The following is a 20,576-nucleotide window of genomic DNA, read 5'->3' on the forward strand; positions in this document are numbered from 1 at the left end:
CAGCCAATTGGTGTTTCATGGCGAGCCTTAAAAATGACCCCAAACTTCGCCGGATCACTACGGTCAAGCCCTCTGGTAAAAACGTAAAAGCTTCGCAATTTAGCGTCGGCCATGTGTCTAGATTGTACAAACCAAGTTGTGAGCCAATCTGATAAAATCTCTAGGAGGAGTTCGTTAAAGTACGAGGCCTAGAAATGATCAGAATTCATCAAAAATGACATTTTCTGTTCAAAATGCCGGACTTCCTGTGTAACTTAGAGCATGGGTCCAAGAGACTTTTTTGTAGGGCTTTGTCTGATATAATACACACATAAAGGTCATTGCTGTAAGTCAAACCATATTGTGGGGCTCGTCAAAAACATAAAATAGGTGGCGCTATAGAGCCTAATCCTTTTTGACCCATGCCTGTCGCCCATAAAATACGTAATTTTACGCGACTCTGGAAGCGTGTGCAAAATTTGGTGAGTTTTTGAGCATTTTAAGGCCTCCAAAAAGGCAATTTATTTATGGCGAGAATAATAATAATAATAATTAAAGCTGCAAGCAGCGATGAACGGGCCCTCGCACTCACGGCCACCGCCCCCCATAAGCATATCAAAAATGACACCACCCACGACTTCCTATGTCAAACCATTCAAAAGTTATAGCAGAAAAAAGGGACAACCAATCAGAAGAAGGGGCGGGGCTAATTCAGGCCAATGAAGGTCAAGGACTCCATACAGAATGTGATGACCCCACCCACGAATCTCTATGTCAAACCATTCAAAAGTTATAGCAGAAAATCGGGACAACCAATCAGAAGAAGGGGCGGGCCTAATTTTCGCCAATTATGGTCAAGGACTCAATACCGAGTCCCATGATACCACCCACGACTCTTTATGTCAAACCTTTCAAAAGTTATGGCAGAGAAAAGTTTTCTAGTGGGCGCTGTTGAGCCGTTAGGCCACGCCCATTAATGCAAACCATGAAAAATCTAATTTATCGCTAGGCCTGGCTTGCATGCTAAATTTGGTGGCTTTTGGAGAACAATCAAATATGGACCAATCAGATGAAAGGGAGGCGCGCTTTTTGGCATCTTGCGTCGTCACGGTTACACTTTTGAAAGAGAAAAGTAATGCGCGTAGTCGCAGGATGGAGACGCAAATTTTGATGTATAACACATCTGGGTGCACGTTAAGGTTCGGGCTGTATTAATTGCGGAAGGAATGGCATAAATTGCGCCAAAATTACACAATTAATTAAAAATGGCCGACTTCCTGTTTGGTTTTGGCCATGGCGCAAATAGACTTTTCTTTAAGTTGCGACATGATACAGGTGTGTACCGATTTTCGTGCATGTACGTCAAACTGGATTGTGGGGCTTGAGGCACAAACTTTTCCGGGGGGCGCTGTTGAGCCATTTTGCCACGCCCATTAATACAAACCATGAAATAACAAATTTATCGCCAGGCCTGGCTTGCATGCAAAATTTGGTGACTTTTGGGGAACTATCAAATATGGACCAATCAGATGAAGGGGGGCGCGCTTTTTGGCGTCTATTGCGCCACGGTAACACTTTTGAAAGAGAAAAGTAAAGTACGGTTCGGGCCGTATTAATTCTCGAAGGAATGGCTCATATTGCTCCAAAGGTCTGCTTATCATTGAACATAAACTCTTAAGTATATATTTACAAATATTATGGAAGACAACACAGTAAGCAGGCTATTAATTAATGACATCAATAACCATTTACCCGATTTTTGTTATCTGTGACTGTGATTGTGGGAAAGTATGACGAGGGGGGGCATTTCACGGCAGGGGGGCTGAATCTCTATGAAATTGTCCTGTTTGTGATAGTAAATAATTTAAAAAAAAAATATATATATATTTATCAGATTTTCAATTGTCATCTGACGGGCCAGATATTATTGGAGACGGGCCAATTTTGGCCTGCAGGCCGCCAGTTGCCGACCACTGGTTTACAGCTTAAGAAAACTCAAATATCCTATCTCTAAAAAATTGAATATTCTGTGAATCTTAAACTGTAAACCATAATTAGCAATATTAAAATAATAAAAGGCTTGCTTATGTGTGTATACCTGAAGTGTGACTACCTGCAGAACGTATTTTAGCATGAAAGCTTGCATATTTAACGTACATCAAGCATCCTGTATCATAGCTACATGTCTGCCGTTTGTAACAAAGCAAACCGCGTGAAAATCGGTTGAAAATTAAGCAAGTTATAGTTATTTTACTTATGCAGACACCTCCTTCCTCAATAGAAGTGAACAGACTACAGTCAAAGCGATACCGATCCAAGATGGCGGCCACGCCCGACGTTCTCAGGCAGTCAATGCGGCGCCTCGACCAAGATGGCGGCCGCGCTGAACATCAGCCCCTCCCCCCGCGGGAGCTGCGCGCGCAACGCCCCCCCCTCCACCCCCCCAACCCCCTTCACCCCCCCCCCCCCCCCCCCACCACCACCCCTTCCCCCCCTCCCCCCGTCCTCCTGCGGGAGCTGCAGCCCTCCCCTCTCCTCTACTCTGCTGACAGAGAAGGATAGACTGTCAGATAGACTGATCGAACATAAATATTAAGGAAAAATCACCTGTCCGACACAATTTCATAGAATTAACTGTAGCTCTAAACAACACATTAAACAATATATTTAGGGAGTTACGGAGGTTGTAGGACATAAGAAAAAAAAATGTGATTTATTTTAAAATAAGTTCATATTTTGAAAAAAATAGAGTTACAAACTTTAAAAAAACCTATAGGTACCAGTGTATTATTTTTTAGTCATGTTGAAAGGTATATAAATCTGACATTTAATTGACATTTAACAAAACCTCTGATTTTAAATTATTATTTTACCAAAAAAGGCAGAGTGACGAAAAATGGCAATTCCATTCAAGCTTTGACCACAATAGGCTATGCAGTCAATAAGGAGACTTACAACAATAACATGTATTGATTTCATTGTGATTGGATGAACCAAACAGTAACTAAAGCACATAATTTGATGAAAAATGTATACCTGACCAAAAGGTGGCGCTATGGAGTTCATCCAAGATTGTCATATCCACTTGTTCAGAATGGAAGCCTAATTACATGAATTGATTTTGGGTTGATTCTGACCAATTATGTTTAAGTTACAACAACTTTTATGTTCATGGCGAGACACCGAAATTTGACACCCTCTAACGGCCACGCCCTTTGATAAGAACTTACAGTTTTCTCTGTCAGTCATCGTCAATGTCTTACCTATTATCTCACCAACTTTGAGATCAAGAAACTGATCTCGTTTGGAGCACAGATGCAAACTAGAAGACATGACAATTCCTGGTGCCAACAGGTGGCGCTACAACCGATCCTGAATATTCCACCATAGATGGGTTCAGGCTCAGCCTACAATCATGCACATACGTTTTCGACCACATCAAATCATGTATTGCTGAATTACAGCCAATTGATGTTTGATGGCGAAGCTTAAAAATGACCTCAAACTTCGCCGGATCACTACGGTCACGCCCTCTGGCAGAAACTTAAAAGCTTCGCAATTTAGCGTCGGCCATGTGTCTAGATTGTACAAACCAAGTTGTGAGCCAATTCGATAAAATCTCTAGGAGGAGTTCGTTAAAGTACGAGGCCTAGAAATGATCAGAATTCATGAAAAATGACATTTTCTGTTCAAAATGCCGGACTTCCTGTGTAACTTAGACCATGGGTCCAAAAGACTTTTTTGTAGCTCTTTGTCTAATATAATACACACATAAAGGTCATTGCTGTAAGTCAAACCATATTGTGGGGCTCGTCAAAAAACATAAAATAGGTGGCGCTATAGAGCCCATTCTTGTCGACCCATGCCTGTCGCCCATAAAATACGTAATTTTACGCGACTCTGGAAGCGTGTGCAAAATTTGGTGAGTTTTGGAGCATTTTAAGGCCTCCAAAAAGGCAATTTATTTACGGCGAGAATAATAATAATAATAATAATAATAATAAACATCACAGATACAATAGGGTCCTCGCACTTTCAGTGCTCGGGCCCTAATAATAATAATAATAATAATAATAATAATAATAAACATCACAGATACAATAGGGTCCTCGCACTTTCAGTGCTCGGGCCCTAATAAAGACATAAGATAACATTACATACCGATGATGCTTCGTATGGCATGAGATGTAAGCAGATGTCTGCAGATAGAAACATGCAGCCGGAGTAACTTTTTACTGCCATGTGCTTCCACTTCCTGGTTGATTTGTGGCATCACTTCCTATGCCCCGTCTCACTCACTCACTCACTCATCTTCTCCCGCTTTATCCGTTCCCGGGTCGCGGGGGCAGCAGCCTCAGCAGGGATGCCCAGACTTCACTCACCCCAGACACTTCCTCCAGCTCTTCCGGGGGGAGTCCGAGGCGTTCCCAGGCCAGCCGAGAGACATAGGTCCTGCTCATGGGGTGGGAGTCCTTCTCCATCATGGATGACAGCTTAGCCATCATCCTCTCTCCTACCACCTGCACTGTGTCCAGAGAGCAGCCCACGACAGAGCCGGCCCTTTTGATGGTTTTGTCCAGCCTCCTTCTGTCTGCAGCTGTGATGTTGCTGCCCCAGCAGACCACTCCGTAAAAAATGGCTGATGCCACCACAGTGTCATAAAAAGTTTTCAAGAGTGTTTCCTGCACACCAAAGGCCCTCAGTCTCCTGAGCAGATAGAGTCTGCTCTGGCCTTTTTTGTGGAGTGCAGAGGAATTAGTAGTCCAGTCCAGTTTATTGTTGAGGTGAACACCCAGGTACTTATAAGATGTCACCATCTCAATGTCCTTTCCCTGGATGTTCACCGGTGTCGGGGGGGATTTATTACACCTGCGGAAATCCACCACCAGTTCTTTGGTTTTCCCCGCGTTGATCTGGAGGTGGTTCTGCAGGCACCAGTCCACAAAGTCCTGAGACAGTTCTCTGTACTCGCTATCATCTTTATCAGTGATGAGGCCGACGATAGTAGAGTCATCAGAGAACTTTTGAAGGTGACAGGTTGGGGAGTTGTAGGAGAAGTCAGCAGTGTAGAGAGTGAAGAGGAACGGCACCAGGACCGTTCCCTGCGGGGCCCCCACACTGCAGACGACAATGTCCGATGTGTGGTCCCGTGTCCTCACATAATGTGGACGGTTGGTGAGGTAGTCCAGAATGCAGGATGTGAGGTGACTGTCAACCCCTGCATTCTCTACCTTGTGGGGGTTGACAGTACCATCCTGGATTATGGATGTGACTGTCAACCCCCACAAGCTGGAGAAGCTGGAGACATTGACAAACAGACAATGGGTGGGGCAGTTCTACTGGACTTCAGTGCAGCCTTCAACGTAATTGACCATAGTTTGTTGTTGGCAAAACTTGAGTGCTATGGCTTTACTAAGCCATCCTTAAAATGGATCGAGAGCTAGTTAACCAATAGGACGCAGAGGGTCTTCTTTAATGGCAGTTTCAGGCCAGTTATGTGACTATTTGTATAGAAATGATCTGTTTGAAGTCTTTCAGTCAGGGTTCAGAATGCATCATAGCACAGAGACAGCACTGGTTCGCGTCACGAATGACCTTCCGGCCTCAGATAAGGGGTTAGTGATTACTCAGATATGGCCTCAGATAGGGGGGTTAGTGTCCATACTGGTTCTACTGGACCTCAGTGCTGCTTTTGACACTGTAGATCATGGCATTTTGCTGCACAGGTTAGAGCATGTTGTTGGGATTAAAGGGACAGCTCTACGTTGGTTTAAATCATATCTATCTGACAGGTTCCAGTTTGTTCATGTACATGAGGTTTCTTCAGAACAGTCAAGAGTCTGTTATGGTGTTCCGCAGGGTTCAGTGCTAGGGCCAATCTTGTTTAGTTTATACATGCAGCCATTGGGAAGTATAATCCAGAATCACGGCATACACTTTCATTTCTATGCTGATGATACGCAGCTCTACTTGTCTATGAAGCCGGATGAAACAGAACCGTTAGTTAAACTTCAGGCATGTCTTAGGGACATCAAGGACTGGATGTCCAGAAATTTCTTGCTTCTAAATTCAGATAAAACAGAGGTTATCATTCTTGGTCCAGAGCATCTTAGGAAGGGACTAGATGGTGTTGCGATGGCTTCCAGTGCAACTGTGAGAAACCTTGGTGTTGTTTTCGATCAGGATTTGTCGTTTAAACCATATGTTAATCAGGTTTGTAAAATAGCGTTTTTCCATCTCCGTAATATTGCAAAGATTAGGAAAATCCTCTCGCAGAGTGATGCAGAAAAACTAGTTCATGCGTTTGTATCTTCTAGACTGGAATGCTGTAATGTGTTATTAGCAGGATGTCCAAGTAATTTGCTGAATAGGCTCCAGCTGATCCAGAATGCAGCAGCACGAGTACTGACAGGAATCAGCAGGAGAGACCACGTCTCTCCAGTGTTAGCGTCGCTCCATTGGCTACCTGTAAAATTCAGAATTCAATTTAAAATGTTATTACTTGCATATAAAGCCCAAAACGGCTTAGCTCCGCAGTATTTACAAGACCTGATAGAGCCTTATATTCCTGGCCGAGCTCTCCGCTCCCAGGGTGCAGGTTTACTCGTAGTTCGTAGAGTATCCAAATGTAGATTTGGAGGACGGGCGTTCTGCTATCAGGCACCATTACTATGGAACCAACTTCCAATCTGGGTTAAGGAGGCTGACACCACCTCCACCTTTAAAACTAAACTTAAAACCTTTCTGTTTAGTAAAGCCTATAGTTAGTGTTTAGTAAACCTCTAGCTGGTGTTGGTAAATCTCTAGGTAGTGTAAACTCTAGTGTGTGAGAGTCAGTAGTCATAGTTGCAGCTATAGAACAAGACTATAATAGTTAGTCTCAAATATAGCTTGGCGGTAGATATTGTTGTGGAATTTATCAAAAACCAGTTCAGAAGTCCGCTCGTGGTATAGAGAGGTTTTAATCAGTTAAGCCGGCGTTCGACATGACCATCAAAGATCGAGTCTGTATTTGGTGTGTCGACACAAATTGGTTTGTTCAAAGGGTTTTTATACAAAAGTTACAGGAATAAACCAGCCCAGTGAGAGAGGTGGGACTCTTTAGCTTTGGGACCACCCCTGAGGGATCAGGAAGTCCGTATATGTTCTTTGTCTCTGTGGGGGCTGGAAGTCTCGGCAGGGATGCAAGACGCCGGACCATGCGTGACAATGTCCCGGCAGGGGTCCCCAGGAACTGGAACCCGCATGTCTATGTCATAAGGGGGGGCACAGGCCAAAAGCAATCCGCAAGGCGCCGCTGTGTCCCTGCAGGGGCCATCCACTGCTGGAATGCTCCGCAAGGCGCAGCCATGTCCCTGCAGGGGGGCCAAACGGCCAAAACGCTTCATCAATTCACAATTTTTTTTTTTTTTTTTTTTTTTACAGTGGAGTACATCATTCTAGTAATAGTTTGAGTGATACATATGTTTGCAAGTAAACCTTAGACATGTGGTCGGAAACCAAATAACAACAAGCCAACAAAGCAAATTCAAATATCAAGTAACCAACGTTTCCTAACTGTTCTTTAAACCAATGAAACAAACTACTTATGACAGGTGTATGTAACATTTTGGCAATATCTTTCAAGTGATGCGTTATTTCTTGGACTGTGGCATTGCGGGTATAAATGTACAACATTCAGTTTTAATGACAGCACAAGTTCCCCTTGAGAAGCTAGTAAGTAGTCCAATGTAGCACGATTCCGCAAGGCCATCATCCCTAGAGCAGCCATCTCCCGTGAGAGCATCGGCATGCCCCCTGTTGCGGTCCTTGCCGAATCCTCAATGGAATCGGGCAGTGGTTTTTGGCTTGTTTTAGGCTTAACAAGCGGTTCTTCAGAAGGAGAGTATGTGGAGTCACATCTCGATGCTACACCATAATTGTCTCGCTTGTGGGGGTCTGCGGGGCCTGTGCTGCTCCTCTGCTCCTCCGCTCCTCCGCTCCTCCACCAGTCGTGGAGGTCCTGGGTGTTGGAGCTGGGCTTTCCCTGCCCGCGTGGCTCCCCTCAATGGCTCCGACGGGGTACCACAGAAAGAAGAAGGAATCGGCCGGTCTCCAGTGCATGGTCGAGGAGCTGTGCTCCCGCAGTGGGACGCGTGGAACCAGGCCAGCGCCCCCCACCCTTGAGTGTCGGTGGTGCAAGATGTGCTGAGCCCTGGACCACCGAGGCCCTCTCCGACACAAACCCAGTCTCCGGGTTGTGGCATGGTTTGCCACCATGAAGAGACTGGACAGCTTTTATTTTTCTGTGTGTTTTTTTTTCTTCCTTTTCATCTTGTTCTGTACAAGCCGAAATAAAGATCAATTCATTCATTCATTCATTCTGTGGATTGACTGAACAGCAGAAGTTTAGAGTACAACAGAATGATATCATGGATTCATCCATGGCATGGAAGTCCATCTTCTTCATATATACAGAACTGAATTGCTTGGTATGGTCATAGGTCTACCCGTAATCCTTTCATGAGGCGTGAGTTTTGTGCTTCCTAGTGGGTGTTGACGGGTGTCAACATTTTCCATTTAAGTCCAGTTTAAAATTCTCTACACATACAAGAACATTTTCATACAAGAACATTTTCATATCCCTCACATTTTGGTATATGAATAAAGTCTATTTGTAGAGCTTCAAAAAGGTCACAGTGGGGGGAAGTGTTGATAATGTTTGCAATATTTTTATAGGATGCAAATCTTGGAGCTTATCAGTCTTTCAACACTATGTGACACATTCCCCCTTTTGCTCATCTGTGATTGCCAACTGTGATCAGCTATCACGGGTACAAGGATGTGGGTGCAACAACGCGGCCGTCGTTGCTGACCCATAATTGTTTACATTTTTACAACCATGGGAATGCTACAATCCGTTTTTTTCTTCACCTCAGTAGTCTTCTTGTAGGAGGGCTACATCATTAGGAGAAACCAGGTCGTTAGCGGGTATAGAAGGGCAAAGTTTTACATAGACAGGTAAGCCAAATTTGGCAGTTTCTTTTGCTGCATGGTCAGCTGAAGCATTGCCTAGTGAAAACAGGGTTGGACTGGGTGTGGGCTTCACATTTAACAAAGCAATAGATGAAGGTAGTTGACAGGCTTGTAACAGTTCACCAATCAATTAACCACATTTAACGGGTGTCTCCGAGGATGATAAAAATCCTCGGTTCGCCCACGATATATAAAATCTATAAAATACAATATACACAACCAAAAGCATATCTGGAATCTGTATAGATTGTAACAGTTTTACCTTTTGATCAGTATATATAGTTTCATCTACTTGGGTGGAGCTGGAGGAGGAGGGCGCTTTCAACAATTAAGAATTATCACAAATTGTATAACCTGCGTATGGTATTCCATTTTTATAAGCAGAGTCGTCAGTGAGGAAAACAGGAAAGGTCAGGACGAGTGTTAAAGACAGAGGTGTCAAAAGTATTCACATTCATTACTCAGGTAGAAGTATAGATATTAGAGTTCAAAAATACTCCTGTAGAAGTTGAAGTATCAACTCAAAATTTATTTTTTTATTTATTTATTTATTTTTTTTTCTCAAGTAAAAGTATAAAGTACTGGTTTCAAAAGTACTTAAAGTATAAAAGTAAAAGTAATATAAGCGGGGAAAAACCATTAAGGCTAAAAGCCATTGAAAATGAATGCATCTTAGTATAATGCAAATATATTAAAGAACCATATATGTGCATTATTGAGCATTAACATGTGTTTCAGAGACCAGACACGTACAAACCAAATATGTTTATACTTCTCATCCAACCACAACCAAATTCACTCTATCCGGATGGCACAATTTAACTGGATAGTTTTTTTAAAGGCCGAAATGAAATAGAGTAAGGCTGTTTTTAAAACGTAAGGAGTAAAAAGTAAAGATAATTGCGTGAAAATGTAAGGAGTAAAAGTAAAAACCGTCTGAAAAAGAATTACTCCAGTGAAGCATACACAACCAAAAGTTCTACTTAAGTAAGGTAATGAGGTATTTGTACTTCGTTACTTGACACCTCTAGTTAGAGATTAGTTTTACATGCATTCAGAGACGTTATAGTTGGGTCACAGACAGATTTCCATGCAATTAAATTATGAAGGTACCATAGGCAGGATAAGATTATGTAAATTGGGATGCTCTGATTTGCCTCACCACAATGGGAGCCGTTCCCATTTTCTTTGTTTGAGACGTGTGTGACATGTGGATTGGTGTGAATAATCATTGGCTGGCTCCTCTCCACCTCCTCTCAGCGCTCAACCTGTGTAGACAACACTTTTGAAAAAGACATTAGTATTTTCATACATTTCAGATTCTTTTTTTTTGCGTTATCCAGCCCTTCCCTTTGTTTGAGGGCAATTAGCAAATATATATTTTGCATGTACCCTGGAGGGAATCCATCAATCTGATCTCGTGACAGACCACAATTCTCTTTTGCTGTCAACATTATTTTAGCATAAAGTTCTCTGGGATTGTCATCTACTTCCCTTTGAACTGTTAAGGCAATGAATATTGTAAAAGGTCTGAGCTTGCTCGGTGTGATTTTGGCAACAGCTGTGGGATTAAAGGGAATTCTACAAGCATCAAGTACTTTACTTTTCAAATCGTGTGGCAAAGTTAGTTTAACAGCTGTTTCCTCTAGCCATTTTGTTTATTCATTTAAAATCTCTTACTATTATTTGGCTCCAAATTTTGTAGGCAACAGATCTTGGATTTGTAAAATCCAGTCGTCATCAGAAGTGTCATCGTCATTTGATTCTTTAATCAGTTTCACCGGATAAAGGTTTTGATTTTATCATTTAACTGGTTCTCTAATTTCATTTTTGTCTGCGTTGTGTTTTTGAATCCTTCTAGTAGAGCCATCAGCTTTTTATTTTGATCAGTAAGCGAAGCTATTTGGGATTCTGCATTACGGCGTCTACTTTCATCCCTCCAAAAATCTGAGGGAGTTTGAAGTGCTTTTTAGTTATTTTAACAATTTAATACTAACTAAGTAACAAACAAAACTAACAAATAAAACTATCGGTACCGTGATTACCATACATGTATTTAAAGAACTGAAAAACTTTCCAACTATCAGTTTACCTGAGCATATAAATCATTCCTGTTGATGCAAAGAAGAGCGAGTCGATTCTTGCAGAAATTAAATATACCCCATTTTGGGAGAGCGTGTCATCCCCACTTATAAAATAAAAAGGCAGTTCCTCTACATACAGTATGTCTATTTCTCACAAATATATCAGTGTTCCAACACTTACGGACCCCACGTCCTGCATATGCATAAGAATAGTCCCCCTGGACAATCTTTTTATTGGTACCAGACCAACCATGGCGCCATTTCTCTCTTTAATGTTACCCGAGATATTAAACCTTTTTTTAGAAGAGCGAGTCAGATTCTTAAGGCAAGAGAAGCAGAACATTCTCACAACACAATCAAATTCAAGTGTTATGAAATTGCCAGCATTCCTAAAAAACATCTCTACAATAACCTTCCCAATAACACAAAATAATAAAATAACCCTCACAACCACACAGCGGACTTACCTAAATTTCAGGATAACGTCAACTTTCTGTGGCACTCCAGTTCACAGACTTTCGACAACAGCCCAGAAACAATAATTTGGGATTTTGAAAAATGGATCCCTTACCTCTGATTTAATTTAGATAGAAGTCGCTGGTTGTGTCGTTGGTCTGGAAAAGGAGTTCCCATCGAAAGTCTATTGTCATCCGGGTCAACGGCACCAAATTGTTGTGGAATTTATCAAAAACCAGTTCAGAAGTCCGCTCGTGGTATAGAGAGGTTTTAATCAGTTAAGCCGGCGTTCGACATGACCATCACAGATCGAGTCTGTATTTGGTGTGTCGACACAAATTGGTTTGTTCAAAGGGTTTTTATACAAAAGTTACAGGAATAAACCAGCCCAGTGAGAGAGGTGGGACTCTTTAGCTTTGGGACCACCCCTGAGGGATCAGGAAGTCCGTATATGTTCTTTGTCTCTGTGGGGGCTGGAAGTCTCGGCAGGGATGCAAGACGCCGGACCTTGCGTGACAATGTCCCGGCAGGGGTCCCCAGGAACTGGAACCCGCATGTCTATGTCATAAGGGGGGGCACAGGCCAAAAGCAATCCGCAAGGCGCCGTTGTGTCCCTGCAGGGGCCATCCACTGCTGGAATGCTCCGCAAGGCGCAGCCATGTCCCTGCAGGGGGGCCAAACGGCCAAAACGCTTCATCAATATGCTGCTATAGGCCTATGCTGCAGGGGGGACATGATCCGCTGGGCGGTGCCTCTCACCCTTCTTCTCCTCTCCTTTTCCCTGCCTCTCTTCTCCATTACCATTTTTATCTATTATAAATATCTCATAGCTATCATTTTTGTCCATCGTACCTGTAGTTTCTTGTGCCGGCCCCCCTTTTTTCTCTTTTGTGCATGTTTGCAGGCTGGAGCCTCGGGAGCTGCGTTCTGGCCTGTGTTCCCGGGCCCCCTCCCCCCATCCCCGGTCATCCCGTTGCTGCTTCCACCTGCCTACGTGGATGTCTGCTGTTGCTGCTTCTGCCTGCCTGCACACCCCCCCCCCCCCTCTGGTCATCCCGCTGCTGCTTCCACATGACTGCTGTGTGCTGCTGACGCCCCCCCCCACCTCTGGTCATCCCGCTGCTGCTTCCTCCTGCCTGCTGTGCTGCTGACGTCCCTGACTCCCCCAGTCTGGCCTTCGGCAGGAGGGTCCCCCCTTATGAGCCTGGTCCTGCTCAAGGTTTCTTCCCTCCTAAAGGGGGGTTCTTCTTGCCACTAGGCAGGTAAAAACTCCCCTAGTGGGAGAAAAGCCTCGAGCCAAACAGTGGCAAGAAGAACTCCCCTTTAGGAGGGAAGAAACCTTGAGCAGGACCAGGCTCATAAGGGGGGACCCTCCTGCCGAAGGCCAGACTGGGGGAGTCAGGGACGTCAGCAGCACAGCAGGCAGGAGGAAGCAGATTTAGTGATAAACTTTAGATGGCTGTTGAAGTTCAGGTCTGAGTCAATAATTACACCAAGATTTCTGGCTTGATTCGTAGCTGTCAATGACATGGAGCCAAGGTGAGCGCTGATCTTTTCCCTTTCATTTTTAGGGCCAAAAATTATCACCTCTGTCTTTTCTGCATTTAGCTGGAGAAAATTCTGGCACATCCACTCATTAGGCCCTTTCACACAGCCAGTTCGAGGCGGGAACGTTGCGCCTTTAAGCCGCCTCGCTGTTCTGTGTGAAAGTCACGGAGGCGGAATGGGGGGGCCAAGTGGCCCCACCAATAAGCCGGCAGCGGAGGTAGTCACAGAGCCGTCACAGAGACGAAACAGGGTCTGTGTGAATGACACAGCCGGCATGCCGGGGCCAGCCGGGGCCAGCGCTGACGCTGTCGTCACGCCTCTGATTGCGGAACGCCGGCATGCTGTGTGAATTTACAGACGGGAGCGGCGTTATGCCGGCGTTGTATGGTTCTGTGTGAACCAACAAAGGCAGCGTATTGGCAGGACTTCTTTACACCAATATTGCGGAATCTCTGTGTGAAAGGGGCTATTGATTTGGTGAATACAGTTACTCAATGAGAGTAGGGGACTGTAGTCATGTGGTGACACTGAAATATAGAGCTGTGTGTCATCGGCATAAGTATGGTAGGAAATGTTGTGATGTTCCATAATCTGAGCTAGGGGTAGCATAAAGATGTTAAATAGAAGCGGTCTGAGAATGGACCCTTGAGGAACCCCACATGTGATATTGGTTCTCTTAGACTCATGGTTTCCAATCAACACAAAAAAGGCCCTATCATGCAAGTAAGATTTAAACCATTGAAGCACAGTGCCGGTAAGTCCCACCCACTTTTCCAGTCTGCTGAGAAGAATGTCATGATCAACTGTGTTGAATGCAGCACTGAAATCCAATAATACCAGAACAGAGGATTTGTCTGCATCATTATTCAGATGAATATCATTTAGGACTTTGATGAGTACAGTCTCAGTGCTGTGGTGTGGCCGAAATCCAGACTGAAATACATTAAAGAGGTTGTTTTGCATCATAAACGCATAGATTTGCTGGAAAACGACCTTTTAGTAATGTATGCAGATGACTCCACACTCTATATGTCAGCTTTTACAGTGGAGGAAATTGTTTTGGTCCTCAACAAAGAGCTGCCAAGTATATTTGATTGGGTTACTGCTAATAAACTTGTTCTAAATATTCCTAAAACCAAGAGCACTTTATTTGGGTCAAAACACACTTTGACATCTAGTCCCCAGATGGATTTAATCCTCAATAATATGGTTGTTGAGCAAGTACAGGAAACTAAACTCCTTGGGGTAACCCTAGACTGCAACTTGACGTGGTCAAAGCACACAGATATACTAGCTCAAAAGATGGGGAGAAACATTTCCATAGTTAAGAGATGCTCTCATTTCTTAACAACAAAATTAAAAAAATTAGTCCTGCAGACACTTCCCTCCTAAAGGGGAGTTTTTCCTTGCCACTGTTTGGCTTAAGGTTTTTCTCCCACTAGGGGAGTTTTTACCTGCCATTGTTTATGTAATAACTGCTCGGGGGTCATGTTCTGGGTATGGGTCTCTGGAAAGCGTCTAGAGACAAATCTGTTGTATTAGACGCTATATAAATAAAATTGAATTGAATTGAATTGGTACTGTCACAATTGGATTACTGTGCGATGGAACATCGAAAACTAATTTAGGGAAGCTACAACGGGCTCAGAACAGAGCAGCTCGTGTTGCCCTTGATTGCACGTTAAGATCTAACATTAATGGCATGCATGTTCAACTTGGCTGGCTGAAAGTAGATGCAAGGTTAAAATCATCCCTAATCTCCTTTGTGAGAGACATTCATCATCTGAAAATCCCTGATTGTCTATATGAACATTACACTCAGTGCTGACACACACTCATATCCCACCAGACATGCAGTTAGTGGTAAATACTGTGTTCCAAAAGCAAAAACAAATTTCAAACAACAAACAGTGCTCTACAGAGCTATTGCTGAATGGAATTCTCTTCCGGGTTACATTTCTAAAACCCAGAGCAAGATCAGTTTCAAAAAACAAGTGAAGAAATACATAGCTCACAAAAGGTAGTGTAACCATAAATTATTTATTTACGGTGTGTCTTGCTGTATCTGAGTGTGTTTTTTGACACTATATGTGTGATGATCCCCTACAAAATCAAATGTTACTATATCTGATTGGATGTTAAGACTATGCTTTGCTGCTAGTTGCTTGCTAAATTAATTGCTAAATTTGCTAATGGCTGGTACTTTTATAGACTGTACGTTGTCTATGTAATTTTTTTTGTGATGTTTGTTAGTGAACGGTATTCTTATTTTTTAATCATATTATTTTATTGTTTTATTGATCGGACCCCAGGAAGAGTAGTTGATGTAAACTACATCAGCTAATGGGGATCCTAATAAAATAAAATAAAATCTCTTTTTAATATTGTGTTCTTATGTATTGAGTGTTGTGTGCTTTTATTATGGACCTTGAGTCTGACTAATAAACGATGATAAGTTAATTGATGACAAAACAGACAGAATATGAGATGATGAATAAATGAGGTGACATCCAGTCAGCGGCTGGTAAATGAACCTAAATGTTGTAACATCTCCGTCAGAAACCACACGTCTTCATGTCAGCTGAACTGATGTAAAAAACAACCATACCATAGATTTTTATTTTCTTGTTTCTTTATTCAGATTGATGAGGTGCAGGTTGTCAGAGATCAGCTGTTCTTCTCTGGTCTCAGCTCTGAAGTCCAACCCCTCCCATCTGAAACATCTGGACCTGAGTGAGAACAACAACCTGCAGGATTCAGGAGTGAAACATCTGTGTGGATTTCTGGAGAGTCCAGACTGCAGACTGGAGACTCTAAGGTCAGTTCACTGATTCAAACAAATACCAGCGAAGATCAACTTGAGAAAAAAGTCAGTTCCCTTGAAGAAAAATAATGTCTAATTACAATTCAATGCGTTTATTCTTCCTTCAGATTGGAGAGCTGCAGTTTGTCAGAGATCAGCTGTTCTTCTCTGGTCTCAGCTCTGAAGTCCAACCCCTCCCATCTGAAACTTCTGAACCTGAGCAGGAACTTCAACCTGCAGGATTCAGGAGTGAAACATCTGAGTGGATTTCTGGAGAGTCCAGACTGCAGACTGGAGACTCTGAGGTCAGACATGTTTTAGTTGTGTGTTCAGATGAATCTGATGTGAAAGTTGTGTTGACACTAACCTGCAGACATCAGGCTGATCTTCTACTGATCCACACTGACCATCTGACTGCTCTGAGTTCTTCTTCTCTGCTTTAGTTTCATCTTAAACTTCCTCTTCTGATTCATTACATAAAACTAAACATGTGAATGTGTCAGACAGGAACAAATGAAGAACCAGAGATGTGTCTGAACCTGGAATAAAACATCTTCACAAACATGAATTAACTTTACAGCTAATACGTTCAGAAATGTCATCCAGATGTTAATAAACTGAGAGAGTCTGACAGACAATAGTGGACAGACTGAATGTGTAGTCGTCCAACATATGAGTTATAGAGCTAATTTACTAAATAACTTCTTACTGTGGCTGAAATCAGTCAAACCGACGTTGGCTTCCTTTGACTAACATTACATTTAATTTCAACAAATACAAGTTTACCAAATATGAAACTCTAAACATGGAAAAACATATTTTTCTCAGTTTTTAATATTATTCCTCAATATGTCTGTTAAGATCATTTCATCCAGGTGACATAAAGACATAAGGTGCAACAAATAATGTCTTTTTATGGTTTTCAGTGTGTAAAACTAAATATAAATCCATGTGTGTTGAAGTTAGTAAACTGAAATAAAGCTGCTGTCTAGACGATGAGTTTCCTTCATCAGCAACAAAACATCCAACAAGAACATCAGAAACTTTGTGTTGAAACTATGTCGTCACTCAATCAACTTTTTCAGAGAAAATGTTTGAAAAAACTCCTAAACAGACAAATATGTACTGATTGATGAAGAAATGTCTCCTTAAACACATGGAAATGATGAATATTGTTCATTTATTCATCGTTTATGGAAGAAAACATTTTAACAAGTTCAAATTTTTACATCAAAACTCAGCTCCAATAAACTTTTATGTTCATTTATATTTACATAGAAAGACTGATATTTGAATTCAAATTCCATCAAGAGTATTTGGTTCTAGTTTCCCTGTAAGGGTTCAGATTTGTACGTTTTTGTACCATCATGCATCTGTTCTTGATGAATCAAATGTTTTAATCAGACAACAGTTTTCTGCACAAGGGGGGGCACGGTGGTGCAGCTGGTAGTGCAGCCGTCTCCTGGGTTCGATTCCCGCCGGGGACGCTATGGGCGCTGAAGTGCGTGTTAGTTCCCCCATGACTTCAGTGCCCACACCCTGGGTGGGGTTGGAACCCTCAACCCTCACCCTGGGTGGGGTTGGAACCCTCACCCTGGGTGGGGTTGGAACCCTCACCCTGGGTGGGGTTGAACCCTCACCCTGGTGGGGTTGGAACCCTCACCCTGGGTGGGGTTCAACCCTCACCCAGGGTGGGGTTGGAACCCTCAACCCTCACCCTGGGTGGGGTTGGTGAAAGGGCCTTTCTGTGTGGAGTTTGCATGTTCTCCCCGTGTTCCCTTGGGTAGCAATGTGAGCTACCCTCACAAAAACATGCACACCGTCCTGGTTTTACTGCCCCCTCTGGCCAACCGGGGAACAGATGTGGTGGGGAGGATCTGGCCGGAATAACGTGATCCTTCCACGCGCTACGTCCGGCCAGAAAAACCCCACCCTGTCTGGTGAAAAGATGCGGCCTGCTCACTCCTCAGGTTAAGGAAGAGACCTGAGCTCAGTGCAGGTTGGTAGAGGATGTCAATGCCCAGGAGCCTCATCTATAAAGCTTGCTTGCGCAGAAAAAGCGCCTGAAAGTTGCGGAAGCCACCTTCTACGCAAAGTCTCGGATCTAAAAAGAAAAAACTAACCGAAAAATCTGCGTATCTTTACGGCAACCAGGAAGAAGCCAGATTCATGTCATACTCTTAATAATGTCATCACATATCACAACATATATCAGACTTATAATAAAATAGTGCTGATAACAGAGCAGGCGGCGGGGGGGGGGGGGGGGGGGGGGGAGGGGGGGGCTGCCGCTCCGAGCCCACTACTTCACGCCGAAGAGGAAAAAAGAAAGTGTTCTGATTAAAATAAGGAAAGTTGGACTATATAACAATTGCGTTCATAAGGATGAAGTTAAAAAAAAAATAAAAATAAAGAAATAGTCCCTTCTCCCCGTGTGTGTCTGCCTGTCATGCACGGGTACGTGCGCTCATGTTGTTACAGCCGGAATTATGGTTCTGCGTATGGCGCGCGTCGCCGCGTACCATACGCCGTGGGCTCTGCGTTGGTGTAATGCGGAACCATAAATCAGCCTAGAGCAGCTCTGAGGGGAGACGGGAGGGAGGAGGGGGAGCCGGGCCGCCGTCCCTCGAGTGTCTTGATGATTTGCTGAGCCTACCGTTAGTTTTTAAACTGTAAAAAGTGGGGGGGACAAATACATCATTTTGAAAAGACGGGGGGACATGTCCCCCCTGTTGCGCCGGGGAACTCACGGCGTTTAGCGCAGCAACGGCGTGCTGCCACTCACTCGCTTTATTTTATTGTATAGCCTACTATTTATATACTTATTCTAACTTTTACTGTGACCACCAAATAATGTGGTTTTCCTGTCCTCCACATCATATCTAGGTCTCTGTGAAAGTCAGTACGGTGGCTGCTACTTCTCATTCATTCTGACGCCAAACCATGGATCTGCGCCAAACAGGCTGCAGAAAGCCACTGCGCATGCTCAGCAGGCTCATCCATATGCATTTCTGGGCGTGATAGGAGGCGGATTCAGCTACGCAACCTTCCAGCTGGACTGCGTGGAAGTCTGCGTGCACATGGTTTTATTGATCCGGATTTTTTTTTGCGTCCGGCATTTTCGGCTTTTGAGAGTACGTGCACTTTTAGTATGAATTCTACGCACTCCATTTTAAATGAGGCCCCAGGACTGTTACTTAGGAAGAGCACTGGGTGATAAAATGGGGGAAAAAAACGCGATAAAAATATATTTAAAAAAAAAAGTTTTCTGCACCAGTTCCAGATCCATCACTGGAGAAGTGATGTCTTTCATGAATGTTGAATAAACACAGACGTCCTCCTGTCCTGAAACTCTTTCTCTGCTCACAAAGTCCTTCTAGGAATTAAAACGTTATCGTCCAAAACATCATTTACAAACAGACGTGTTATTGGGACAGAAACATTCGACATGAATGGACTTTACATGGTCTACACTGTCGTCCTCATCACTGACTTTATTGAAATCAGCACAAACTCAGACTTTTCTGATCATCAAGTCAATAATACTGAAGAGAAATATACGCAGACTATTGCTATATCGGCTTGCTGATTGGGTAACGTATTGCGTCACGCATCGCGTCACTTCCTGGTGTTTGCGGTCTGTGCTGCTGCACGGCTGCAGGCTCAGATCTCTCCCGACTTTTTATCTAAAACTTAGACTTTTTTCTGGTAAAATAACACTATATCTGGTACATTACTGTCTTTATTTCAACACTCGCTCATTTTCTCTTCCGTAACTTTCACTGTCACCAATCACCGATACATTTTCTGTCCGTTAGCCTCCGTTAGCATCTTAGCATGGCCTCTCCGGCTCCGACCGCTTCACCTCTTTCCTGCTCAGTGTGTGAAATGTTTAGTTATTCCTCTGCCTCCTTTAGTGAAGACGGTAAGTGCTTAAAGTGTAGCTTATTTGCAGGGCTGGAGGCGAGGCTCAGTCAGTTAGAGGTCCGGTTCGGCCAACTAGACCATAGTCCGATAGAATCCTCTGCGGACCGGCCCGTAGCAGCTGAGCGTAGCCGCCCCCCTGCAGCTCCCGAGCAGCCGGCCAGGCAGGGCAGCTGGGTGACGGTTCGGAGGAAGTGTAGTCTTAAAGGGCTCACAGAACACCACCACCCGCTTCATGTGTCTAACCATTTTTCCCCACTCAGCGACACATCTGTTGAGAAACCGACCCTGGTGATTGGAGACTCTATTGTGAGACATGTGAGGCCGACTCCAGAGACCTTAGTTAGGTGTATCCCGGGGGCCAGAGCGGGCGACATAGAAGCAAATTTGAAGCTACTGGCAAAGGGTAATCGTAAATATGGTAAAGTTATCATCAATGTCGGAGCTAATGACTCCCGTCTTCGCCAGTCGGAAGTAACCAGAATGAATATTGTCTCGGTGTGTAACTACGCCAAAACCATGTCGGACTCCGTAGGTTTTTCTGGCCCCCTCCCCAATCTGACCAGCGATGACATGTTTAGTCGCATGCTCTCGCTCCGCCGCTGGTTGTCTCAGTGGTGTTCAGAAAACAACGTGGACTTTATTGACAACTGGGAGACATTCTGGGGAAAGCCCGGTCTGATCAGAAGGGACGGCATTCATCCCACCCGGGATGGTGCAGCTCTTATGTCTAGAAATCTGGCCAATGTTATTAGACACTCCCCCTG

General features: G+C 43.7%; 1 protein-coding gene across 5 annotated transcripts in view; it reads left to right on the forward strand.

The window, feature by feature from the left end:
• Positions 1-20,576, forward strand: part of LOC133463981 (ribonuclease inhibitor-like) — a 135,778-nt gene that overhangs the window by 44,491 nt on the left and 70,711 nt on the right. For 4 of the 5 annotated variants that reach the window (XM_061745850.1, XM_061745853.1, XM_061745851.1 and 1 more), the window contains 2 exons: positions 15,724-15,900; positions 16,014-16,190. In XM_061745850.1, the coding sequence (XP_061601834.1) occupies positions 15,724-15,900; positions 16,014-16,190 (354 nt within the window). The remainder of the gene's footprint in view (positions 1-15,723; positions 15,901-16,013; positions 16,191-20,576) is intronic. The other variant, XM_061745852.1, reaches the window with a different exon arrangement.

This window comes from Cololabis saira, chromosome 17 (assembly GCF_033807715.1).
Source record: "Cololabis saira isolate AMF1-May2022 chromosome 17, fColSai1.1, whole genome shotgun sequence".
Lineage (NCBI taxonomy): Eukaryota > Metazoa > Chordata > Actinopteri > Beloniformes > Belonidae > Cololabis > Cololabis saira.